Source organism: Corvus kubaryi, unplaced genomic scaffold, assembly GCF_017639235.1.
Source record: "Corvus kubaryi isolate FWS band 111438036 unplaced genomic scaffold, C.kubaryi_AGA036_p1.0 137, whole genome shotgun sequence".
Classification (NCBI taxonomy): Eukaryota; Metazoa; Chordata; class Aves; order Passeriformes; family Corvidae; genus Corvus; species Corvus kubaryi.
Window position 1 is genome coordinate 32,009,810 of NW_024580671.1, and position 25,894 is coordinate 32,035,703.

At 37.1% G+C, this 25,894-nt stretch overlaps 1 protein-coding gene across 11 annotated transcripts in view; it reads right to left on the reverse strand.

Annotated features, from left to right (window-relative positions):
- MAGI2 (membrane associated guanylate kinase, WW and PDZ domain containing 2) overlaps positions 1–25,894 on the reverse strand; it is a 719,843-nt gene that overhangs the window by 293,057 nt on the left and 400,892 nt on the right. For all 11 annotated transcript variants that reach the window (XM_042018455.1, XM_042018451.1, XM_042018449.1 and 8 more), the window contains one exon: positions 2,741–2,860. In XM_042018455.1, coding sequence (XP_041874389.1) covers positions 2,741–2,860 — 120 coding nt within the window. The remainder of the gene's footprint in view (positions 1–2,740; positions 2,861–25,894) is intronic.

Consider the following 25,894-nt stretch of genomic DNA (forward strand, 5'->3'; position numbering starts at 1 on the left):
ACTCTATCTAAGAATGTATGTTGCTTTCACTTTTAGATTATATCCTGTCTAGGCTGGAATCACAACTCTTATTTGCTGCAATAGAACAAAATGTTTCTGATTGTTTTTACTGGTTTTATCATTACTATGAGAAAATATCCCCCTCCCAACAATACCAAGTACTGCAATGAACAATACAAACAGTATCAGGTAAGTGTCCACTTGATCTCCTTCTCCTCTGTCTTACCTGAATGTTACTGATTCTCTTTGGAATTCACACTGTAGAAGGCAAATTGACTGAAAACAAACCTTCTAGTCAAAAAGTGATGAAAAACAGCACACGTACACAGTCTGTCTTTTTATCTCAACTAAATGAGAAATCCCTCATTCTTTAAAACATTTTTCTGGTAGAGATGAACTGGTTCATAGTGGTTGTGGTTAGAGAATCAGCACAGACTGACACAGCTACAATATATGGAAACAGCTAAATACAGGATGATTTTCTTAAAAAAATAATAAAGAAATCTTCAAACCAATCTATTAACACTGAGAACCTTTGAAAGGAAGGCTGATTTGTTTCAGAAATCCAATAACCAATGTTGATAAAAGAGGAAAATTAATCTCCCAGAGTATGTATGCTCACAGAAGTTGCTTCATATATGCAAGAATTCAAAAGTTATCTTCTCTTCATGAGGGAAATCAAAAATTTCTTTGCTCTGGTTGTTTTAATTGTCACCAGTAAATTTAATCACTGCAGTCCTAATGTGCTCAGGAAAACTTGTGACAGGATGATTAGAAAAATTGTTCCCCAAAGAAGGCGTTACAGTCAAGAATTAACCAGGAAACTGGGGACGTAACTTTGTATGGTCATGTCCAAACATCTTTGCATGGGAACAGGAGAAATAGCATCTGTAAAATAGTTATATTTTCTCATGTGTTACCTATTATTTGCCATAAGGCACAGGCAGATAATATATTATCTGTTTTTTGTCAGAATGTGCATCTGGTGATCAGGAAACCTGGGAATCAAAGACAGGATTTAGGCAGAAATGGTCTGTTGAGTTTAGTTAGTTGCATGTTTAGTTTCTGATTTCTTGGCTTCAGTGAACTTGTCACCTGTGATAAGCAAATGACGTGACAGACATTGCACATAGAGTCATTATTTTTGAAAATAATGTTCAAAGTCACGACTTTGGACCTCTCTTCAGCTGAGTCCTCAGCTGGTTTGAGGAGTTATGCAGACTTCCTCAACCAGTATTTCACCTTGCTGTCCACTCAGCTCTGGTAGCTGGTATTAAAAGACACATCTTAGTATCCCTCGAGGGACAGAAGAGCACTGTGAATTAATTTAACATAGCAGTTCAATCTCCACAAACTTGCTGCAAACTAATGAAATTACATGGGCAAGCAATGACAGACTTGTGCTACACTTAAGCTCCTGTAATGTTACTTTCAAACACCTAAGGTAACAAAAAGACACTTCAAGAAAGGCTTGTTATTTAATTAACCTGTGATAAAAGTAAAATTGTGGTGGTGTATTAATGTTTAGGTAACTTGTATCGTCAGATGTCAGACAGTAGTGAAAAATGTAGAAACCTGAAAAATTACATACTTTCCTTTATTTGATCTTCTTTAATGGAAATCTTTGTTACAAGTTCTGTATTGATATAAGTCTTAATGAAAATTCATTTACTTCACAATGGGTACTTTGTGCTGATTAAGTGGGAAAGAATTATCTTTGCTGCTATTTATAACACAGCTAATGATTTTTTTTTGGTGAATAGCTCCTTATTTATCTTCAGATGCTTTCCTCAACAGGGATAAAGGGCCTTCATTGCTTCTTTTGCTACAAGGTGAAAATACGGGGCTGATTTCTGTAAAGTGGCTCTACTCACCCAGGTATTCCCATGTATATGGGTCATATTTTTCCTATAAAGGGCGTTTCCTCTAATTCTGCATATTGCAGTAAAAACCCACTATCCATTACCCAGTTATTTTAAATACTACTGTATTTCCAAGAAACATCTGGTTTAAAATAGTGTACCATTATTCTTGTTTTATTAAAATACCCTGCTATGTAACTGACCACCTCTTTACAACAGTTTCACTTTCAGTATAGCTGTGTTTTGGAAAAGGTTTAAAATCAGATGAATCATAGGTTCTCCTGGGAAGCAGTGTCATGCAGTAAGCTGCTGGCTCTTTGCCCCATAGATGGGCATCTCTAAAACAGCCATTAGGACAGCTCCTGTCCCTCTGCCATATTACATAATTAATGAGTTCTTTTCAATAACTTTACAAAGCCCATAAGACAGAGCAAATTCTTCCTCTGTTACTTAAGTAGTGAGGTTTCAACTTCTGATATAGATGGACATTTGCAGATGGATATTTTCCTTTGCACACGTGCAAAGGAAAAGTGTTAGTCTTACACCCGATTTCTGTTGTGGAATGTTAGGAAAGCAGCTGTTTGCTGAAATTTTGTGGAAATGTTCTCGAGTATTTCGTGTAAAGGACTACTCTTTGTGTCCTGTAAATGCAATGTAGATTCTCTTAACCACTACAATATACTAAAACTATAATGAACCCATATGCATTTAGCTTTTACATATGAAAATATTTTCATAGTGGCCATATGGCTTTTCACAAATTTCTGATAACAGTAGCAATGACACACTTGTAACAGAATATCCCAGTGCAGTTCCATCTAATTAGAAAACAGTACAATGGAAACATTATACAAATTTAGCAGTAAAAGCATGCTTACCTTCATATGTTCCACTTTCTAGGAGAGCACCACTTTTCTCCAATTCCATAAAATCTTCAACAGTGATGAAAATATAGTCCACACCAGGGACTTCCCCCTCCTTATGTGGCCTTGTGGTGCCTATTAATAATATGAAAGACACACTGTCAAGCATGTGGCCTAAATGTAGAATGATCTTTTTGAAAGCTTTGGAAAATTCACAAAGTAAACCATTTATACAACATCTTACATAGCACATCTTCCTTGTGAGGATGCCTTTCAAAGCAATATAGCTATATTTGCTGAAACTGACAGAGGTATATGAAATGTATGTTTAAGATCATGCCAGATATTATTTGTATCCATATTGTTTATTCTCACTATCATACAGTTGTTCTTTTTATGTTACTAGAGAGACCCTTAGTGATATCAGGCATTCAGAGGTAACACAAAACAGTCTTGTCTACAATTAATCTGTTTCATGATATTCTAAACATTTATTTAGAACACAAAATAATAGTTCTGTAAGTAAATCTGTAAGGGTTATATTCACATTGCTTGTTTCAGTGCCATAAGTGAACTTGACAAATGGTTAGGCTTCAGGGCCTGTGGGATTCAAATCACCTGCTAACCGTGCTGTCACACTGCAAAGGTGTTTATATTTAGTTATTGCCTCTATTGTCATCTCTGGAAGACAGAACTCCATAAAAGCTGACAGACAATATTACACACAGCCTGAGAAGTGACTTGGCTTAGCTAGCAGAAGTTGGGATGTTAGCAAGGAAGAGTCTGAAATTGACCTGATTTCCTAATGATCCAGTTTATTGTGGTCAGACTACCCCTGCCTTGATTGAAACCACTAAATAAGTCTCAAAATTCTGTTTGGAAATGGGAGTGTTTTAGGTTCTCTTCAGTCTCAGAGTGTTCGAAATATCTTAATAAATTCTTTATCAATACTGTACTGATTACATCACACATGCAGGGTTTGGTTTAAAGACTATTGACATTGGGAAGTGGCTAGAAACCTGTCCAATCTCCTTTCTGTTATTTGAAGACACAGAGACATAGAACTGTTAGGTTAACCCAATTGCCTGTCATAGAGACCTTTTTCTCCTCAGAGACAGCCTGAAGTCCATGGCAAAGACTGAATGAGCCTGTCAAGCTAATATTTCAGTACCTAACATGGGGAATATATTTTGATAAATCTATAAGACCCTTCCCTCATTTTCTCAGATTCCAATTCCCTTCTCATCTCAACATTTACAACTAAAACTGGCTGTTAATTTCTGGGAATTTTCATACTATTATCTAGAGTACTCTGTCCATCTGGAGTACTGTATGCAATTCTGGGCTCCTCAGTACAAGAGAGATGTGGAGCTCCTGAACTGGATACAATGGAGGGCAACAAGGATGACTGGGGGGACTCGAGAATCTCTCTGATGAGTAAAAGCTGAGAGAGTTCGGCCTGTTCAGCCTTGAGAGGAGATGGCTGAGAGGGGACCTCATTAATGTGTATAAATATCTAAAGAGGATGCCAAGAGGATGCCTAGAGGATAAAGCCAGGCTCTGCTAAGTGGTGCCAACCACTAGGACATGAGGCAGTGTCTGATGCACAGGAAGTTCCATCTGAATATTTAGAAGAGCTTCTTCACTGAGCAGTGACCGAGTACTGGAACGGGTTGCCCAGACAGGGTGTAGAATCTTCCTCCTGGCAGATATTCCAGAACCATTTGGATGCAATCCTGTGCTAAGTGCTCTGGGATGACCCTGCTTGAGCAGGGAGGTTGGAACAGATGACCCACTGTGGTCCCTTCCAACCTGACCCACTCTGTGATTCTGTGATTACTCTTGTGTTTTGGAGATGATATGGTTAAAGTACTCAGAGACCTGGATTGTTCATAAGAATGCTGAATTTATTTCCCATGCAGCAGCATCCCCAAAGATCTCCAACCCTTTGTGAAAACTATGTTGAAGCACAGGGATTCTGGTGTGCCACTGAGCTCCCAGGAGCTCTGCTAACAGCACAGACATCAGATGTTTGATCTGTGTGCTCTCCCTCGAGAAATTTTTTACTATCAAAGAATATTGACAGAAACTGTATCTTCCTCAAAAACACGCTGGCAAATCAAGGCTATTCCCAGACATGGCACAGGGAGGAAGCTGGCATATTAGATGAGTATCTCTAACTTACTCTTTCTACAATATTTGTGTTATGTAGCCAAGCTAGGATTACCAGTTTACTAATCAAACAAAAATACAAGTTACATAAAACCTAAGGCCTGCTTTGAGTGGAAAGTTGGAAAGATGATATAAAGAGCTCCCTCACAAGTGAAATTTTTAATGATTTTATGCTATTAAGTGTTAATACACTCTAGTTTGTTTTAAACTCATGGATATTCAGCAGTCATTCATGAGGGATGATGACAAAGTCTCACAGGAAGTCAAACAACAGACTTGGTCATCCCTATGTTTCTCCACTTTGGTCACAGTCTTGGGTCAACTTGCCTAGAAAAGTGTAATGTAATTCAGTTCTGAATCCCCCTCTCAAGTTGGAAGCTACAGACTTAATCTTTCTGCCCTTATATTACTTAGTCAAGCTTTTTTCAGATACAGTACAGATATGATACATTTTGCATATGCCTTGCATTACTTAACTATTAATTAAATATTCTGTCTAATCTGCTTAGACAACACCAGGAGACAACACTGTCACTTGGATGGTTCCACCCTCTCACAGTCCTCAGGGAGCCTGCTCCAAGAGCCCTGCACTGCATTGTGTACTGAGGGCTGCAGCCTATAAAAGATAAAGCAGTCACTTCCTGCAACAAAATGGAGAAAGGACCAAACCATGATCAATAGTTGTGTGAGCTCAGGGTGACTCTCACCCTAGGTACAGCAGTTTCCATCCCCAGCAGAAATTTATTGCTCTTGATGAAATCTTGCTGAGTCCCATTTCCTTCCCGCATCTGCTCTCATTCCCTCAGGCTGGAGGACCTGAGATCTTGGAAATGGTTAAAGCAACTCCCTGGCTAATGGAATAACCAATGCTTTTTGCCTCTTTTACTCTTTCACCCTGGAGGAACTGAGTTGTTGCTAATAATACTTCTGTCCTCCTTTATAGTTTTCTGTAAGCACCATGGACTTTGTAATGTGCATGTTTACAGAGTTGGACACAGTTACTGGAGCATCTTAAACACCCATCAAGGTCCAAACATTGAGACCTATATATTGGAATCTTACAGACCACAGGCAAATTCTTTCCTTTAACCTAGAGCTACACTTCTTAATAGATTTTAACTACATTCACATAGACGGATAAGCAGGCCAAAACCCGCTGTTGAATCAAGACTTAAAACAAAGGACTAATTCCAAGCCTTTCATTTCTGCAGACACATCTTTTGTTATGCAGCATCAAGGCTTAATAGGACACAGTTTTTACTACTTATAATATTTAGCCCTTTATTAATGCAAAAGGGAGAAAAGAACTCAGTTACCATTTTGTTACCATGGTAGCCTATGAAAAATAATCTTTGAATTCCATAATGAAAGAATATGATCCTTTTAGATCTTTCAGGACCAAAACCAAGAAGGGGTATTTGCACTATGCATATTTCTGATGAGTACAATTTATTGGTGCTATTGAAGACACAAAATGAGAAGCTCTCAAGTAACCACGACCAGTCCAGGCATGCAAGTGCTGTTACACAACCTGTAGGTACCTTAGAAATTGCAGGATCTTGGTCTACAAAGTCTGGACTGATATTGATCTTCCTTGAATTCACGACCACTACTAGCATCATTCATCAATCTGCTCTCAAAACCAGTATTAAGTTCATTCAGTGAGCAACTACTTTGTTTGGATTTATAGCTTCAAGATGGATAGTTGGTACAATTCAGAGATATTTAAGGTATGTGTTATATCTTTTTATTATTATTATGTTTTAAAAAGACCCTTTGCCTTTGCAGCTGGTTTCTTCTCTTCTACAGGGGAATTATGATTTGCCATACTTCAGTGCAGGCTTCAGTGTGGTGTTGTAGGATGGTGCTATATTCCAGGAGAGGAATTCAGTGCTGTTTACATAAATAGCCTCTGAAAGAGTATTTTTCTTTTAACTGAGTTTAAGGCATCTGAGGGCAGGCATTTAGACATGTAAGAAATCTTTACCTGTATAAAAAAAAAGAAGTGTTTTAATTTAATAGCAATAAAGCAATGCTTTTATGAGCTTGGGGAACAATAAATTAAATAGAACTTTTATGTTGACTTCTGGATTGGAAAAATGGTCAGTTCATGTAGTATTCAGTCCAGATTACCTTTACTGGTAAAAAAGTATAGAATTATTGATTCTAGAAGAGTTCCAGGGCTGGAAAGCCCCACACCAGTTTGTAGAGGTAGGAGAACAACTAGGAGTTTCTATGTCTCTTTTTAATCTCAGAATTTGATCACATAATTATAAAATTTTAGTGCTTATTTGGGAGCAAGGCGCACAACCTAACTTGGAACATATTTCTACTTCTTAGAGGCACTGAGTCGTCACAGTCTCTGTCCAACTCTGCTACTTTCAAAAGCAGGAAAGGTGCTCCCTCAATATTTCTTTTTTTGCTAACTCCAAGTAGTTATGGAAAAGAGGCCAATTTATTTATGTGTCAACATAAGAATATTAGTTAAAACTCCCAGAACTATGACAGGAAAGACTCAGAAAGGTGCTCTTTGCTCAGTACCATGGACACATTTTAAGGAACACTTCATCCTTTCAGTAAATAATCTATATTTTACAGTCTTTAGCAGCATTACAAGGATAATACTGCACTGGTTGGGTCCCTGTACAGTCTATATGATGGTCAGGAAAGTAGAAGTAAAGGCCTTACTCCCTGCATGGTCCAATACCGACTCACAGACTGTATTCACAGGTTTCAATGCTCCAAGCTTACAGGCATGTTATAAATATTTAAATTACTACTTTTTTTTGGTAAGTTAAGGGCAAACATGGCACACCACTATTCAAACATTGTCATATGTATTTAGCTGATCTGTATTTGGATTCACAGATTGGTTCCTACCAGATGAGGTAAATTCAAAAGCAAAGGTGTGTCTTTGCCACAAGAATTTAGAGTAAATGAAGAGCACAGAAATAACCTAGTCCTTTTTGCATAATGACCTACTTCTAAAGTAATTTTCCAAATGTATGGAAGTCAATCATGTCTTAATTTGCTTATCTGCTCCAAATGTAATAAAATGCAAAGAGAAAAATGCCTTTAACATATGAAGCCCTTTTATTAGACAATCTACTGAAAATTTGTTCTGTAACTCTGGTCTGCACAACAGCTTGTTGTGGAACATGGTACGTCAGGCTGTCACACATTACAATAGCTGGAGGGATCCCTCCTGCAGAAACAGACTGCTAATCTTTAATAAACTTCAGCTGAGCCCTTGGTATGACCTTCTATACACTTTGCCTTAGAAAAATTCAACAATACTTAATTAGCTCCTTTATTTGTTTGCCAAATTACTCTGGAACACTATTACAGTGGGGAACTGAAACGTATGGGAAATTATACCTATCTTGTCAAATTACTAACTGCATTAAGCAGAGAAGCACCACATTTGTCTTGATCTACTGAATTTCCAGCTGAAGAGAATAATAAACATAATTTTCAAGTAAAGTGATTTTAGATATACTACAAAGCCTGAAGCTTCAAGTGTTTATGACAATTCTCATAACAACAACATAAACCACAATGGCGTAAGTCCCTTCTTGCCAATGGTCATGAAGAATAAAAGTGTTTCCCTTTTCTCAGTGTGCAATACCAGCAATTTCTCTGATGTATTGCTATAAAAAAAAAGCTGCAGAAGCAAAGAAATGAATTCCAGATTCCCGAAAATGTTTTTCAGGCGTAGTAGTTTCAAACCACATTAATAAACAGGTTGTTGGCAAATGTAATCCTGATGAAGATCTGGACGTTAATCAATACAAATTTAGTAAAGATGCTCAATGCTCTACAGTGAGGCAAGAACACATCTGAGAGGGGATCTGATCAATGCATACAAATATCTTAAGGGCAGGTGTTAAGACGATGGGGCCAGATTCTTTTCAGCACTGCCCAGTGACAGGACAAGGGTCAATGGGGACAGACTGAAACAGGAAGTTCCATCTGAATACGACATAAAACTTTACTGTGAGAGAGACAGAGCAGTGGAACAGGCTGCCCAGAAGCCTGTGGAGTCTTCTCTGAAGATATTCAAAACCTGCCTGGGCACAATTATGTGCAACCTGGTGTAGGTGAACATGCTTTAGCAGGAGGCTGGCCAAGATGATCCCCAGAGGTCCCTCCCAACCTCAAGCATTCTGTGAAAGCCAGGCATTTAGCAACTGCTGAGCTGTGAGACTGCAGCATTATTTGCAAAGTTACCTGTACGCAGAGGGAAAAATCAGATGTTATTTTGAAGAAGCAGTGTGTTTTTTCTATCTCCTGGATTTTCTGATCAAGTTTTGGTAGAAAGTGAAAAACACTTAGCCATACTTCATCACAGAACTAGAAGCTTCATTTTTACGTGCTTAATTCATATGAGCTAAAAAGGAGGTTTTGCAATCCCTGTGTATAATTAGCATCCAGAGAGTAGCAGAAGTAATAGATTAACTACATGGCTCAATCTGTTGTCCAATGAAATTAGGTGGAGAATTTGATTCATATCAAAAGAAACCTTTAGAAAGAAAATAAAAGCCTGACCCATGGTTTTAACAGTTTCTGTTATAATTTGGGATTCATGACGTTGGATACATTTTGACTTTTGCTGAAGAAGCAAAACATAAGACTGAAAAGCAGTCTTAAGGGACTGTGCTCTAGGTTGTAGTGCAGACATTCTACAAAACCACAGAATGCTTAGGACAATATATTTTATATTTTATAGTGTAAAACAGAAACAACAAAATTCTGAATTTGAGATTTACAATGCCCGTAGGAACAGACATAAAGCATGACCTTTATGGAATATGCATTCTTTGAATGATTCTTTAGATCTTCATCATATCTAAATTTGAGACATATGCATTAGGAAAGCTAGATAAGCTCCTGCCTGGTGGTTAGGACCATTTGTAGTGGTTTGGTCCAAAATACTCATTACTGTTTATCTGCTGTGAGATAAGAGTTAGGAGAAATGCAAAACAGGCACCAAACTTGGAAGAATATAAAGAAGTTTATTAACAGACCTAAAAGAAGAAGGAAAAAAAATTATACCACCTTCAGAACTCTCCTCCTCCCCCCACCTTCCTCCCTTCTCCCACTGACAATGTGAAAAGACAACCCTTAAGATGTTCAGTCTGTTTACCACTTCCATAATAACCTTGTTCAGTCCATTTAGAAAGAGAAGTCTCTTCTTGCTCATGCTATGAAAACATTATCACAACGAGACAGCCACCCACTTCCAAATATTGTTCAGTCCATTTAGGAAGAGGAGTCTCTCTGCCTGCATGCGAGTCCTTTCCCCCGACTTGCAGCTTTTCCCGCAACTGCTTTCGAGGGTCCACTCTTGAAGTTTTCTGGGGTACAATTTTAAGGTTGAGCCATTCAGAAACAAAAACAGAGGCCCTTCTCCTTCCCTGGGAGCAAAGGGTCTTCATCATCTTCATCGTTAGGACTATCTCTGGGAGCATCTCTAGGAACTGAGGTTTTCTCCTTTCCCATTTGGAGCAAAAGTCCTCATCTGGTTCATCTCTACGGACTGAGGTTTTCTCCTTTCCCGTTTGGAGCAAAAGTCCTCATCTGGTTCATCTCTCCCTGTCCAAACTTCTCATGAAATTACAGCTGCGTCAGCATCTGCCTATCTCAGCGCAGGTGCTTTTGCTCACGAGTTGAACACTCCACCCCCCCATATCTTCATGAAATTACAACAGGATACTCTGATATATCATAGCTTCACAACAGACTTTCAGCTTTAAGCATCTCCTCTCTCTCTTCCCTCAGGTTTTCAGCTCTTCACAGCAATAAAAAGGGTTAATCTCACCTCGGCCTTGCAGCTTTGCAGCTGGAATGTTGTATTTTTCTTATTGCAGTGGAGAGGGGGGAGAGCCGAGCCGCTCCGGCTGCCCACGGCAAGGCAGTGGGGGGGGTTCCACAGCTGGAACAGGTCCATGGCTCCAGGATGGCCGTGGCCCGGCCCGGCCTGGCCCAAGCAGGGCCTGGCCGGGCCCGCTGGCCCTCACACGGGGCCCGCAGCCACCTGTCCCAGCGCCGGAAACGAGAGAGAGCTTGGAGGGGGAGTTTGCCTATTCTTAAATGTGGATCACAGAGGTGATCACAACTTTAAGTGGCTTAGAGAATTGTCCATATTCAAACTGGCCAGCTGATAGGTTCTATCAGTTCCCAGAGGAAACTGTAAGCACCCCTTAGCAAGGACGTCCCTTCCGGGACTATGCTTGCTAACCTATGACACCATTATTAGATTCCAGATGCATATATCCTTTCAAATACCTTTCTTAAAATGATTTCTAGATTCAATATGCATCTGCTTCTGATTTAACACAGCCTGGGTTTTCTATTTGTTCTTTTGGTTTCGTGCAATGTGACAGACAGTGAACAGCCCTAAGATAATTTATGCACTGTAAAATTAAGTCATATTGGAGCTGAACAGAAAAGTAAAACTGAGAGATGGGAATGACAGTAGTTCTAGCTAAGGACTGCAGGTAGGAACATTATATATTTGTTTATTTATTTGGTTAATTATGAGAGGACCACTGGAACTAACTGGCAAGAAGAACCCAGATAAGAAATGCAGCACAACAGCTGTGCACTGAGACAGATACTTGGAGACTTTTCTTTGGAATAAATTGTGGCATATCCAGTTACCCATTACACAGTGCAAGGACTTGAATATTGCACTTTGTGCTCTTGTCCTGTGGCAGGCACTGACACCCTGGGTGTTCCCTCTTCAAAGGTATGTGACATTGCTGGTTATTGTGGCATGAGTTGGGACACTTTCCTGCAGTTGGTGAATTCTCATTAAGTCTGCAGGGTACTTTCTTTAAGAAGAACTCTGACCCAGTATTAAGCCAGATATCCAAGTTTCATTGCCAATACAGCATTTTAGCAAATAAAATATCTTCTTTTTCATTATTGAATGAATATTATTTGCCAAGAGTAGTTTTCAAAACATTAACAACAAACTTCGAAGATAAAACCTAATAACAGAGAAATGTGAATACTTTGTGTAAAGTTAGGCATGGATGACTGCAGAAAATACTTGCGAAAAAAAATAAGAAAAGTTGTTGCTAATGCAGGTATTGTAGACCCTTAAATGATATTCTATGTAATTCCTGGAAAATGCCAAATTGTGAAATTGGCTGTTCAGGCATTTGGAAATATAGACCTTACAGGGGTTAGCCAAGTCCCTAAAGCAATCTGATTTTCAATGCTCAAAAAGTGGAAAAGATAAAAAGAAGGAAAATCAGTTATGAATAATTTTGGTTTCTACACTATTGCCCAAAGAGGATTTTGTGTTTTGTTTGATTGGTTGTTAGATTGGTTTTTTTAAGGCAAGAATTAGTACAAGCCAGGAAGCTCCAGAATACGCTAGGATTTTATTCATAAAACATGTTAATGCCTTAGAAAATACCCAGAAATATGTCCCAATATCTTTCATGCTTATTAGAAAACTAAAATTCCATATCAGCTTTCCAAACATATATGAAAGAAAGCAGTGAACTGCTATAAAAAACATTTAAGAACAAAAATTTGAAAATCTGATGATTAATGAGTGGTAAATTGTGGTGTAGGAAGTCTGGGGTTTTTATTTTGGATAATTAGGAACACGTTGAGCTAATAAATAATTAATAGACTCCAAGATTTTTTTTTTTTGTACATGCTTTAGATAGTTATTGTTCTTCTTTCATGGATTTTCACTTTCAGGTAAAGATATAAACTAAAACACTATGATAAACTTTTACCTCTTTTGTACATTTAGACTTTGATTACTATGGTACATAGCTGTTTACAGCCCCATAAATCTTTATTACAACTATAAAGAATAGGTTTTACATGAAAATGAATATATATGTGCAAAAGAGAACTATCTGAATAATGAAGACATACATTAGGGCATCATGATGAGAGAATCATGTATGCATGAACATTTATGTTTCCACACAGATTTATAAAAATCACCTGCTAATGAGATCCTTTTGATCTTACTAATAAAATAGAGGTTCACCTAATCACATGCAAAATGCTTTCTACTACTAGAAAAGCTTAATTAGAAAACAGTTTCTTACGGTCTTTAGAAGAACCTAGTCTTTTCTGAGAAATGTCTGAATTTTGCAGCTCTTCAAGAGGATAGATGATATAGTTAGAGAACTACTTGCATAGTAGTCTGTTGGCATGTGTATCTCTGCTAAACAGTGAGATATTACAGCTAAATTTTTGTCTAGTCTTAGCAAATTTGTTATTCCTGCTGATGGTTCAACAGATTGGATCATCAGTGGAAATATAATAAAGAGAGATTTGGGATGGTTTGTTCAACTGTGATGCAAAAACATCTACTTAAACTTCACATCATTCAAATACACTTCCAGAAATCCTGGAAACGCATCACTTCTAGACTAAAGGACAACATTTCTGCTATCAACAACAGAACCTGCTTTTATACCATTTGATTTTATTAACATTATAAATAAACTCTTATGGATGACTTCTGTTATGCAGCTTGTACTTATTACCACACAGAGCTGAAGAACTCTCTTAAATCATACTCACACCATAGTGTATCTTCAAAGGTTCTGCAATGCCTGCAATAATAACTTTTCAACGGAAAAAACACTAATATTCTTGTTTGCTTTGTATATTTTATTCAAAACTACGAAGCCAGCCACTCTGTATAATGTCTATTTAATAGAACATCTTAAAAGGATTTGTGAAGTTGTTAGCTACTAAAACTCTGGAAATATTTAAAAATGGATTTTCTAAATCTACAGTCTTACTTTGAGAGGCATTAAAAGAGGGACTATGAAATAGGATACCATAGAAACCATCCACACATGTATCCTTAACCAAACTCAATTCAGGTGTTTAAATTTGTGTCAATAATACAGAACAATTAATAATGAATCAATAGTATGAAACAATATATACAATATATACAGCCAAAACTCTGCACCATTCACCAGACACTGGACTAGACCTTGGTTTGGTGACAAAAAGATGCTCATACGAAACAGCAGATACTGTTGCAGTCATTTTTACTGACCAAGTTCGAAGAAATGAATGAGTGGCTGTGCAATACTGTGTGCAACACTTCCAGTAGATGCCCAGCTGAAATCCCTCATGGCCAACTGCTATCCAGACAGCAGAGCAAATGCTCAGCTGAGATACAGAGAATGCTATTCCCTCAGTAGGGATCCCATCAGCGCTAGACAGGATTTCTTACTGTGGGATGCCACCACATGCCGTGGAGGGCTTTGAGCAGAAGCAGAAGTCATGCTGTGGGACTGCTTCCCATGGCAGCACTGCTCTGTTCCTGTGGAAGCACATTTCTCATCTGAAGGCTACAGACTGCTGAAGGCTGCACCTCTCGGGCACCCTGGCAGAGCAAGCCCATGTTTTCTCGTCTGCTTCTAGAATAAGACAAAACGTCTTGTTCCCCCTTTCCTCCTCTTGCTTTCCAGTACAAACAGTAAAAGTAGGATATACACACTAATGGTGTGAACCCCTGTGAGAGACTGAAATGTTATGGTTAACAGCTTAAACATTGTTAAAATCCCCAAGTGACTTCTGTCCACTGTAGCAAATTGTGCAAAGAAGGAACCGCTCATCTGTGACCACCAAAGCCAAACCCTTTCCATCTCCTGACTGGAAATGGACTGTGAGTTAAGTCACCTGACAGGAACTTGAGATAAGATAAATCTGGTATTATTGTCCAGTTATCTCAAGTCTGAGGAGAAGTAAACAAGCCTGGAGGGAGAAGAGTGTACCCACAAGGGAAGCCTTTCTCAGCAGCTATGTTGAAAAACAGCTCTGGCTGGGTTCAGCAGGGGGAGGCCAAAGCCCACAGACTCATTTGCTGAGGCCAGGTTTGCACCCCTGAGAGGGAGGCTCAAACCCTGCAGTCGGGGATGGTGCATATATATCTTATGTAAAGATATAATGGTCATCGTCCTCTGCTCAGGGGTAAAAGTGCCCCTGCTCCCCCAGGCAGGTCTGATGGGGCATTACTGGCTTGACTGCGCTGAGACGTGTCTTAGAAAGTGCTATAAACTATCAAAGACCCCCAAAGTGTCCCCAGACCCATTTCTGAGGTCTTCCACCAGATGACTGCACGGGATCTAAAAGGGCTTCAACAGACCTGGAGGCTGTTGCAAGAGACAGTGTAAAACTTCCCCTCCACACAGGGAAGGTACCTGGACGTCCCCACCCAGCCCGAGCCTATTTTAACCCACGGGACTTTGTGCTTTGGGGGCTTCTTCCCCCACCCCCTATGGATCAAGACCATCACTTTGATCAATGGTTAACTGTGTTGTAACAAACAAGTCTGGTTGTGAGCTCTGTGGGTGGTTGTCTTTCTCTTTCTTTCTTTTCCCTTACAGATTTTCATAAGTGATATTTTTATGCTTTCTTATTGCTTTATTACTATAGACAACGATAGCCAAAATGGCTACATACGTGCTTTCCTCTGCAACCAAACACAACCAAATGGTTCTAAAATAAACCCTACATATATATATATATTTTTACAAATATATATATATTACAATATTACTATATATATATATATATAGATATATTTACAAACATAGATAATTTTAATCCACCCCCAGGGATCTATTAAGAAGAACATTGGTTAGCCACATCATCTGGGTACCAACCCCTAAGAAATCACTTTTTTTCCCCTCTTTTTCTTCCACTGTTTCTCATAGAGAATAAAGTTTTCATTGAACTATGACCTTATGAAGTAAATTCCAAGGAAACACAGTGTTTTATTTTTCTGTTTCACAAAGTCCAGTTTAAAAGAGTAGAAGAGAATATCTATTCTTTCAGCTCAATGAATGCATCATGGAGCACTTCTACCATGGTATTCAGAAATCTATTATTTTGAAACCATCTTAGTTTTTATATTAAATTATTCTCCCTAAAAAAGTTACTTCTCATAAAAAGCAAGTATTTTAAACAGATTTTTTCCCATCTGTTTTTAGAAAAAAACTATTTCCAGTTTAACTCACACTAAAAAAAAAACAAACCACAAAACCATTCTTCGACAAGTTGATTAAATGATTTATACAGTCATTATTTTATAGCATACTCACAAACTTCAAAGTGCATGATGCAAACTTAGATATTATGACTATCTTAATTTTTTTAAAAGAAATTTTAAAACCTTGTTCATTCTTCTTTTGAAGATAGATAAAAAAAAATAAGCTTAGATTTAACTTCAAAGGAGTCAAATACAGTGGAATTGAGGAAAAAAAAGTCACATAATTCTGAATGTTGGAAGCCCACTGCTATTCTTATCTCCAACAGGAATTTTTTCTGAGGTGGAACTAAAGCACTGGTGAAGGTTGTTTCACGAGGACTACATGATCCAAAAAATGGACAAATCCCTTATTCCAGGTAAACATAAATGTTGTATCTGAATAAAGAAGGGCGTGCAACAACCTGAAAGATTTCAGTTCCAGGTGTGACCTTGATGTTTTTCTTGTATTTGACAAAGCTGAAAGAAAAGTTATTGGTGAGTAGTAAGGTTACTCTGGTTGGATAACAAAAATTGATGCTTTTCATATACAGTGAGGCTTCCTTTTCTGATATGATGATTTGTAATAATCAACCTTGCAACATTCAATTCAGTAGTCACTAGAGCAGTTATTTTATCTCCAAACAGTTAGCAAGAACTAGCATCTGTTCCTACTGATGATAACTGAGCAAATTAAAAGTACCTGTATCAAATTGATGCAGAACTAATTACCCTCTTTTTACTTTTATATATGCAATTAATTAATACTTAAGAATTTGTATTCTAATAATTAGTATTAGAAAACCGAATTCCCTCAAAAGTGTGGGTCAATGATTCTAGCTCCCCAGCTATCAGAGAACATGAATATTCTGTATTTTTAGTGATACTCTTTCTTTCCTTTTAAGCATTTCAGGAGTTCTGCTTCTTCAAAGTTCAGTTCAAGAGCTCTGTATACCTACTTAGAGTATCATTATTGCTTTTTCAATTAACCATCTCTCTGATGCAAATCCTGATGTACTGTGGGTTGGTTTTTGTTTATTTGGATGGGGTTTTTTTCTGGCACCACATGCCATTAATACAGTGGTCCCTTAGTCCCAATATGTAAAAATGCCCCTGCATTCAATAGCTGCATTCAAAATTTGAGATGAATCTATAACCTGTCAATTTACTTCAAGGGATGTACATGGCATACATACAGTGCTTGCTACATAGCTCACTCTGCTTGTCAAATGCACAAATTTGTCATGAAGTATGGCTCAAGTTCAGACACTTCAGGTCTAGGAATCATCATTCCAGCTGAGCTGCTCCTTATTTCAGCAGCAGTCAATCTCTCTAGCTGAGCAATTTTTTATCTCAAATAACGTGTTGGGGAGAGTTTTGTCCTTTGGCACACCTTTCAGCATTGTGATCCTTTCTAGGAAAAGGTGATGTTGCCACACTTACACTGCAGGGCTGCCTTGCCACCAAGGGTATTGTGGTGGAGAACATGAAGACAGGGAGTTTATTTTGGCTCAGGCTCCTTCCTTGTGTTTTTGCAGCACATGAAATTTGTCACTAAGCTGTTCAAACATGAGTGCTGCTGTGCTCACTTGGTACTAGTCAGGATATACTGCTGTATTCAGACTTGCCAACCTCAGCTAATTCTGCTGCTACAATTATTTCTACAGGAAAGAACGACAATGAGCTCTGGAAGGACAAGCCATTGCTGCAGTTTTTATGGGAACAACAACACATAAACACATTAACACTACCATCAACTCTTGTGCCACCATGCTCAGCAGAAGGAGGGAGTCATTTACACCATGGGAAGTGATCTTTCTCCTCATTTACCAACAAGCCTCAGGTTTGCCACTCAGTAGGACTTCATCCATGCATCTGTTGAACCAGCTCACAGGGAGTAACATTCAAATCATGAATTTTCTATGATGGGTTACCAGATTGAATTTAAACTTTAACTCCCACTTTGCAGGACTAGTTTACCACAAACAGGTATGGAACTCAAGAAATTATGCAGACAAAACTATCAGCCCACACAAAACATAGATGTAGCACTGGTGGAGCATCTTTGTCAACCTTTTGACAAAAAAAAAGTATCTTCAATGACCAAGTAAATACAACTCACATAAAGCTGTGACTTTAATGTCTAACCCCAGAGTTTAACACTAAGTTTATTCATTTATTAGCTGCTTTTCTTGCTTTTAAAATGTTTGTGTAGTTTTGGTTTTATTTTTGTTTTAAAAGAATGTGTTTCAAAGAATTTAATTTGAATTTCAGTATAAAAGGCTCCCTGAATTAAAAAATAATAAATCTAATAACACTTTTATTAGGTTTTGAAAACCTAGTCGAGAACTAGTGGCTACGTAAGTTGACCTTGAGGAAGAAAAAGGCATTTTTTCTTTTAGCTATAGTAAACAGCTTCCTGTAAGTAGAATGAAACAATGGCAGAATTTTATGTTTGCTGAACTCCACAGGAAGAAAACTTAAAAGAAGAGAGTTTTCAATACACTGTGTTTGCTTAAGGCATGGAGCTGTCAAGGGCAGCAAGCATATTTTTATTAAAGTAGTAGATGCATATGTGTATCTAAATTATACTGGTTGGCTAAATTACATTTATAAAGATAACAATTATAAATGAAGTAATGCTGTAATTACTGCATAAATCCACCCCTTGCATATCCATTGAATTTAATTTTTGCAATATGTATTGCTTGCACATCAATCTCTATAAGGAACATTGAATTTTAATGATATTTTATGAAGATTTAAGATGTAGGAATTATGAGTACAATTTTGCCTATTTATTATTTAACTCATAGTTCTTTATTTTTATCTGCATAGAGAAAATTAATTCACCACTGATATGTTCTGTGATTCACAGGAGCTTAAAAAAAATGGAACTAATGATGATGATACATGTCCAGAAATCTTGCATTCAAGTACATCTAATGAAACATTTCAACTCCTTGTTGAGATATTATTCAAAATATGTATGCAGTGAAGCATATTCATACCATGTACCACCAGAACATAAAAGATTGCTTACAAGTTTTACTAGTCAACAACATTTAGGATAAGTCATCTTACAAACTTATGGAGATTTTGGAAATGATCTACTCATCACTAGAGGGAGTATGTTATAGTCCTATCTGAAATTACCTATTAGCTATCTAAAGTCTGTATCACTTTCACAGTTATTTCCTGTAATGTAAAACAAGTTTTAAATAAATATACACCCGTCTCTTGTCTTTTCAGAGCAGTCCCAAACTGCCACTAGATAAGAAGGTAAGGGCACAATACAGGCTGTTGAATTTTTGATCAGCTACAAATAAAGAACAATCAAGTTAAGTGGGCTCAGCTGATGCAAATCACCCATGAGAATCAATTCTACAGTTCCTGACATTCTGAAGTATGGTTGTGGGGTTTTTCTTCTGAGATCCCTGAAGGAAAGAATAGAGTTATGAAGAAACTAACAATATATAATCATACCTGCAACTAGCATAAGTAACAGCAATTTCATTGATTTATACCAGCCAAGAAGTCGATCTGCGGCTTTAAAAAGTTTATGTAATTGAAATCAAGCTTATAAATCACACAGTACAATTTCCTCATACTTTGATATTAATTTAAATCTAAAATTTTGCAATAAATAACAATCTCTTTTACTGCTGCTTTTTCTATCTTAGAATCCAATAAAGTCAAGGAATTCACTGCAGGTGAATTAATTCTCTAATAACAAAAAGCACCACTGTATCACCTGTTAAACCTTCATGGATTCTTGTGTGGAGGTTTTTGTGGGCTGTTATTTAAAAAAGAATAGGTAAACTGTGAGAGATCCACAAATGTGCCCTCTAACTAAAATGCAGACAAAAATAAGTGTTTGGCAGAAGCAGCAGACTTCACAGAGAACATGGCAGGAAGACAAAGCAATTAGTATTGCAGAAGAAATTGGTTTTGTATGGTGGCCATCCCAAGAAGAAATGCTTTTTACGGAATGCAATGACACTAATTTCTCCCTATGAAGAACAAGCTAAAAGAAAATCTCCTAAGGTGAAATGTAATGCATCCTAAGCTCTTTTAAAAGTATACTCAGTAGGAAGACACAAGAATGGAGAACAAATGTACAGCACCAAGTTCTCTGCTATCCCCTCATGCTTCACTATCCCAGAAAACCTTGTTTTATAGCAATGTGGATATATCTTCATTCTTTGGTTCCCTAACCTTGGATGTTGCTATGTAGATGTGTTGATAACAGTCTTGAATTTATACTGTTGGACATTTTAATAGTAATTATGACTGTCCTTCTAACAAAGTAAAACTGAGTGACATAAATGTTCTCTCATTGTTTTTCTTTCTTGAAAACATTGAGAGTCACAATGTTACAAAGCTGAAACATATGTCAGTCATACTTAAATTCACTAATTGCATTTTGGTAATAACAGCACAGGTACAAGAAAACCCGATGCATAGTTATGTACTAGAAAAAAATGTACTAGCCATTAGTGAACAGAAAGAAAAATACAAGAATTACATACACATTCTTTATCCAAATGATCCCAGAGTCCCTGAAGATTTTGTGCTATTATAGGAACACATTTAAACACACATAAAGCAAATGAACTCATGTTGACTCTGTTACAGCAACTTGGGAATAAATAGATAATAGAAATATGAGTGAAATCAGATGCAGGTCCAAGGCATGTATGTTCTAGAATCTCACAATGGAAGGACCTAATTAATATTACAAATTTTACATTATGGAAGAGTGATTGATATCTCCAATTACACAATATTTTTAAGTAGGAATTCAGTTTAATGAATAATTATGTGCTTCATAAAATGTTTAGTACCATTATCTATCGAGTAGCTAGAAGGTGAGCATTCATGAACTGAGACTAGAAGAAGGTGTATGTTTTTAATATCGAGGCTAATTAACAATTTGAATTATTATCATGTAGTAGATTCTGTGTATCTTTAAGGTTATTTTCATAGGAGTTGTCTTAGCTGTTAAAAATGATTGAAGAACTTTATCCTTTATGTAACACAGGAGGTCAGACAAGGTGAACATAATGATCCCCTCTGGCTGTAGGACTTATGACTCTATGAATTCAGCATGAAGTTAGTGATGATTTTAGCTACAGAAGTATTAGCACATTCATTTTTGGGTAGTGTACTCCTCTTCCTCAAGCTGCCTCTCATCAAAGGCAGGTAACTGGATGAGACAGACACAGAAGCACCAGCTTCCAACAATACAGATAGCATACCTCCATCCATCCAGGGATACATGATGGTCTCTGGAAGATGTATGACACTTATTTTGCATACTTTTATCTCAGGGATTTCCAGTTCCAGAGTTTAAAACCTTCTCAGGGCTGATCAACAATTGGTGACCAATCTCAAATATTTCACAGAAGCAGACTTCTAACTGTCACTCTCTGGTCACTCTTCTTTCACTTAAAAAAACTATCCACTGCCAACTGAAACTGAATCTACCAATACAGTGGTTTTATTAAGAAACATCCAAGAATAAGAATGAGTGGGGAATTAAGTTTCTCAGCCTAAAGTCTCTCCTAATTATGCCCAATACACAGAAAGAAAAAGTCGCAAACACTGTCAATTATAATATTAAGAGGGGAAAAAATTACATCAGAAGTAATCAAGTGCTGGAACAGGTATCCCAGAAAGACTACATATCGTAGATTCTCAAAGTTAGCTTAAGAAAATCTTGAGCAACATGATCTACCCTCCAAGATGGTTATAACTTTGCAGTTGTTCCAGCTGTGATGGAATGTTGGACCAAATGATCTCCAGAGACCCTTTTCAGGCTAATTATTAGATGATCCTGTGATAATGGAGTTTATCAATAAAAGAAGTGGCCACTGCTACTCAACTAGAAATGCCTAAGAGAGTGCTGCCTTTCTGAAAGTGAAGTTTAAATGCACAAGCACCACCAGGCTTTGCTTGAGATTTGTTTTGTGCTTTTGAATCTAGAATAAAACTCGCATTTAGGAGGGAACACTCCTATTCCCTTCAGTTGGAAACTTGAGGGTGTCTAACACAAGTCCCAAAACATGTAGCAGTTGTCACTACTAACTAACTACACCATGTGCCCTGAAGTCCATCCTGAATGTTCAATTACACCTCTGCTTTTTTGTCCTCAGCTGGCCTGCAAATAGAAGTATTTAAGAAAGTGCTACCTGATGTAAAAATGGAGCCAAGAAATACATTATATTTTGGTTACAGTAAGCCAGTCACTTGGAATCAAAACTGGGAAATTAAGTTTTTTATATTTTAAAGAATGATCCACTTCTTTATGAAAAACAATGTCTATTTGCCTTCTGCTAAGAGATGCAGTGCTGTAATAAAAAGTGAAATGTTACATAAAAGTAATGGTAGTAATGTTTACTGAAAAAGAAACAGAAGATATTCAGCAGTCTGCTTTTCTAAAGCCTCACAGGAGCCCTGAAGGAACTCATCCTTGTTAATTGGTACTAACAGAAGGGATGTTACCAACACAACAGGCTGTACACAATTGTATAGCTCTATGTTTTCCAAGGCATGGTGATGTTACATGATACTCAAAACAAGGAACAGGACACAGATGAACCTGAAATCTCACCCTGTGAAGCCATCTCCCTTGTGCTGTGTCATAATGATTCCATTTTGTTGATCAGGGAATACAGAACTAACATAAGCAGCTTTATTGGAATACTGTGATTTTTTTTCTTTTTAGTAAAATTATTTTATGCTGTCAAAGAAAACTAATGACTGGATTCGTGTTTACCTCATATGGCACTACAGCACACTGGCATGAAAAGACCTTAGAGGGAATACATAATTTCTCCATTTTCCTTAATGTGCATGATAGTACAGGTGTGAAGGAGACAGATTTTCCCAATGGCAACACACTTTTTTACTTTGCTTTAATTAACAGATTTGAAATTAACTTTTCATTCTCTATGGACCTTTTGATTCTGCAGCTTATTTAACAAGATCATTATTGAGAATTCTACATTTCTCTTTAAAGGTTTTCAATGAGATACCCATTATTATCTTAGTTGTAACAAACTTCTAAAAAGCTGCTTTGGCATAAAACATATCCCATACATGAAGAGGTACTTTTCAAGTGCACAACTTTGCTTTTTTTGAAATGCTTATACATGACTATTTTATCTTTGGAAATTATAATATTTTTGCCGACATTTTGTACTGAAGTAAAATAAATATAGTATAGCTAATCCTATAAAAATTAATATAATATTAATTAATTAATTAATTAACTTCTTCAGATTGGCTACTATCAAGTGTACTATGTCTCTTATTGGGAGCTACATTCTACTTAGATGAAAGGAGAATCTTAATTCCATCCTTCTTTCCTTTTCACATTCTAGGGTTTTTAGCTGCATTCCACAAAGTGCTATAGAATGATTGTACTTCACATTGTGTTGTCACACAAACATGAACAGCAGGCAAAAATGCAATTAATCATAAGTTGATGTTATACCAAACCTGAGGCTAAGATTCTTAATTTTTTTTTATAGGCCCTGCTTGTAACCTTTAAAGTTAAATAAAAGCAATAATGAGAGAATAGAAACCATGCAAAGCACACAGAATAAAACTACCAGCAAAACATACTGTAAAAATACCACAAAGCAGAAAGTGGCATGAAGTTGACAACCAAAGTCCCAGCGCAGATGAAAGTTCATATAAAATATGGATGGACAATACAACTAATGTAACTGTGTTCTTAGCAATGCAATATCGAAGGCAAGAAGTTATTCTAAAAGTGATACCTAAAACATTTAAACTCCAGAGTTCAGAGGAGTGTAGTTCAAGTATTAGAAGTTTTTTAGCCTTGAAAGGTGAACAATAAAATACCACCTTTTGCCTGAAATACACACTTTTCCTCTATTGTGATTAGAGGTAGCCAGTGTCCTTCCTTGATATACTGGGCTTTTTCATATCATGAGTACTTTTTTCCCTTGACATTCATTTCTTCAGAAACATAATGACTATTCGTTGTATAAATTTCCTACAACAGCTGCAATATGATCTTCTGTACTTGGTTCACAGCATGAAGAGAAATCACTGCACCTTCATGCAATAAAATGTACTATTACACCAATTAATGTCATGTAATCAAGAATACTCTAGACTTCAGATTGCTTAGCAATATACAAAAAGAGGTAAAATTAAACCTGGCTTTTAATCTAGTTTATTTTAAGATCATTAATGGTAAAATAAAAAATAAAATTTCACTTCTGAAACTTCATTTCTTTTTATTATTGTTTTTACAATACTTTGCTACAATATAAAAATACTGGGTACAAATGCCTTCAATTAAGAGTTCAAAGTGTTCATAAAAAGTCATCCTACAGTGCAGTTTGACATACAAACCTTGGTCTGAAATAAATGCAAGGTATGAAATGATGCACATACTGCAACTGTCATGAAATTACTGTCTATTTTCACTCTGTTTTCTCATAAAAATCTCTTATTTAATACCTGTTCTGAAAACTACAAATGCTCTTCTACACATAAGAAAACATGAAAACTAAAGTTGCAAAGAAAAAATGTCTTGTGGCTTTCTGCTCCTGTCCTTGAAAGGACCAACTCTTCACATAGGAAGAGAATTCAGTCTCTTCTCGTTACCTTCTTGATTTGTTGCTCTAAATATGATTCTCTGTGTCCATCCAACAGGCACTGGAATGAACTCACCCATGTATATCCAATGTACATTCACTGTGTCTCTCTCTCATTAGTGAAGTGCAGACCCAGAAGTGGCATCCTCATTTTAGATTAGTGAAACAGTTAGAATGTGCCACCTAGAGCCACCACTGCAGATTTCAGCTGAGTCTGAGAAACAGGATAAAGTCTGAAAAAAAGTACTCAGAAATCCTGTTTTTCGTATTTCAAAATTTTAGTTTGAAAATACTGTCCATAACAGTCTAACATCCAGGGACCTAACACATGAACATAGCACAAATACAGCAAAACTTCAAACTTTACTGGGATATTGCCCAACACTTTGAATGCACAAACCTGAGTTATGCTTTCAGTTAATCTTTAGGATATAACCACCTTCACATCTGAAAAATCCTCTGAAACTCTGTTCTGTTCTGTTCTGTTCTATTCTATTCTATTCTAGTTCTGTTCATCATTACACTATGTCAGTAACAGTGGCAAAATTAATAACTCAGTACTTATTTCCACAGCATGAAAGTGCTAGGATAGATGGAAAAATTATTCAAGCTAAAAATTAACAATAATGCATTCTTGATATCATCATGCTATCATGCAGTGTTAGAGAAATAATGGGCGAGAGGTAGCAAATGCAGGAGCTGGGGTTTCATCATGAGTAAGATCACAAAACCCACTCTTTCAGCTCCAGAAGCATTCTCATATGATTATATGCATTGTGGTGTCCAGCCTGCATCCAACATTTAGGAAATGCATCTTTTTAATTGTCTACAGTGACTCCACTTCTGTTAATGTGACTGATCAAGTACCACCTACTGTCTAAATAATTTGGGGCTGGCTAACTTTTGTTTACATTACTTTCCCTGAGAATATGGGAGAAAAAATGAGCTCAGAACAACCACGGGGTCTGACAGCAGAGTAAAAGACTTATATTGAGGACAAATGCAATGTCCACAAGACAGGCTAACAATTTTCTAAATAAAGTGCCAAGAGGTAGAAAGGGTGCAACAATTCTTTTTGGGCAGACTTTTGCAGAACAACCAGAAGAAAGCTTCAAGTCATTTTTAGTAAACCTCAGCAGCTGGACTAAACATCTCATCCCCAAGATACCTCAGCATTGTCTGCTCACTCCATAGTAGCATATTAATTCATTAAGGGTAATTTAAAGAGACAGTCAGGAAGAACATTTGTACTTCTATAACCTTATGCAAAGATGTACACAGATTTTTTTCATTCCTTATCATCAACCTTAACATTCAGGGTCTGGT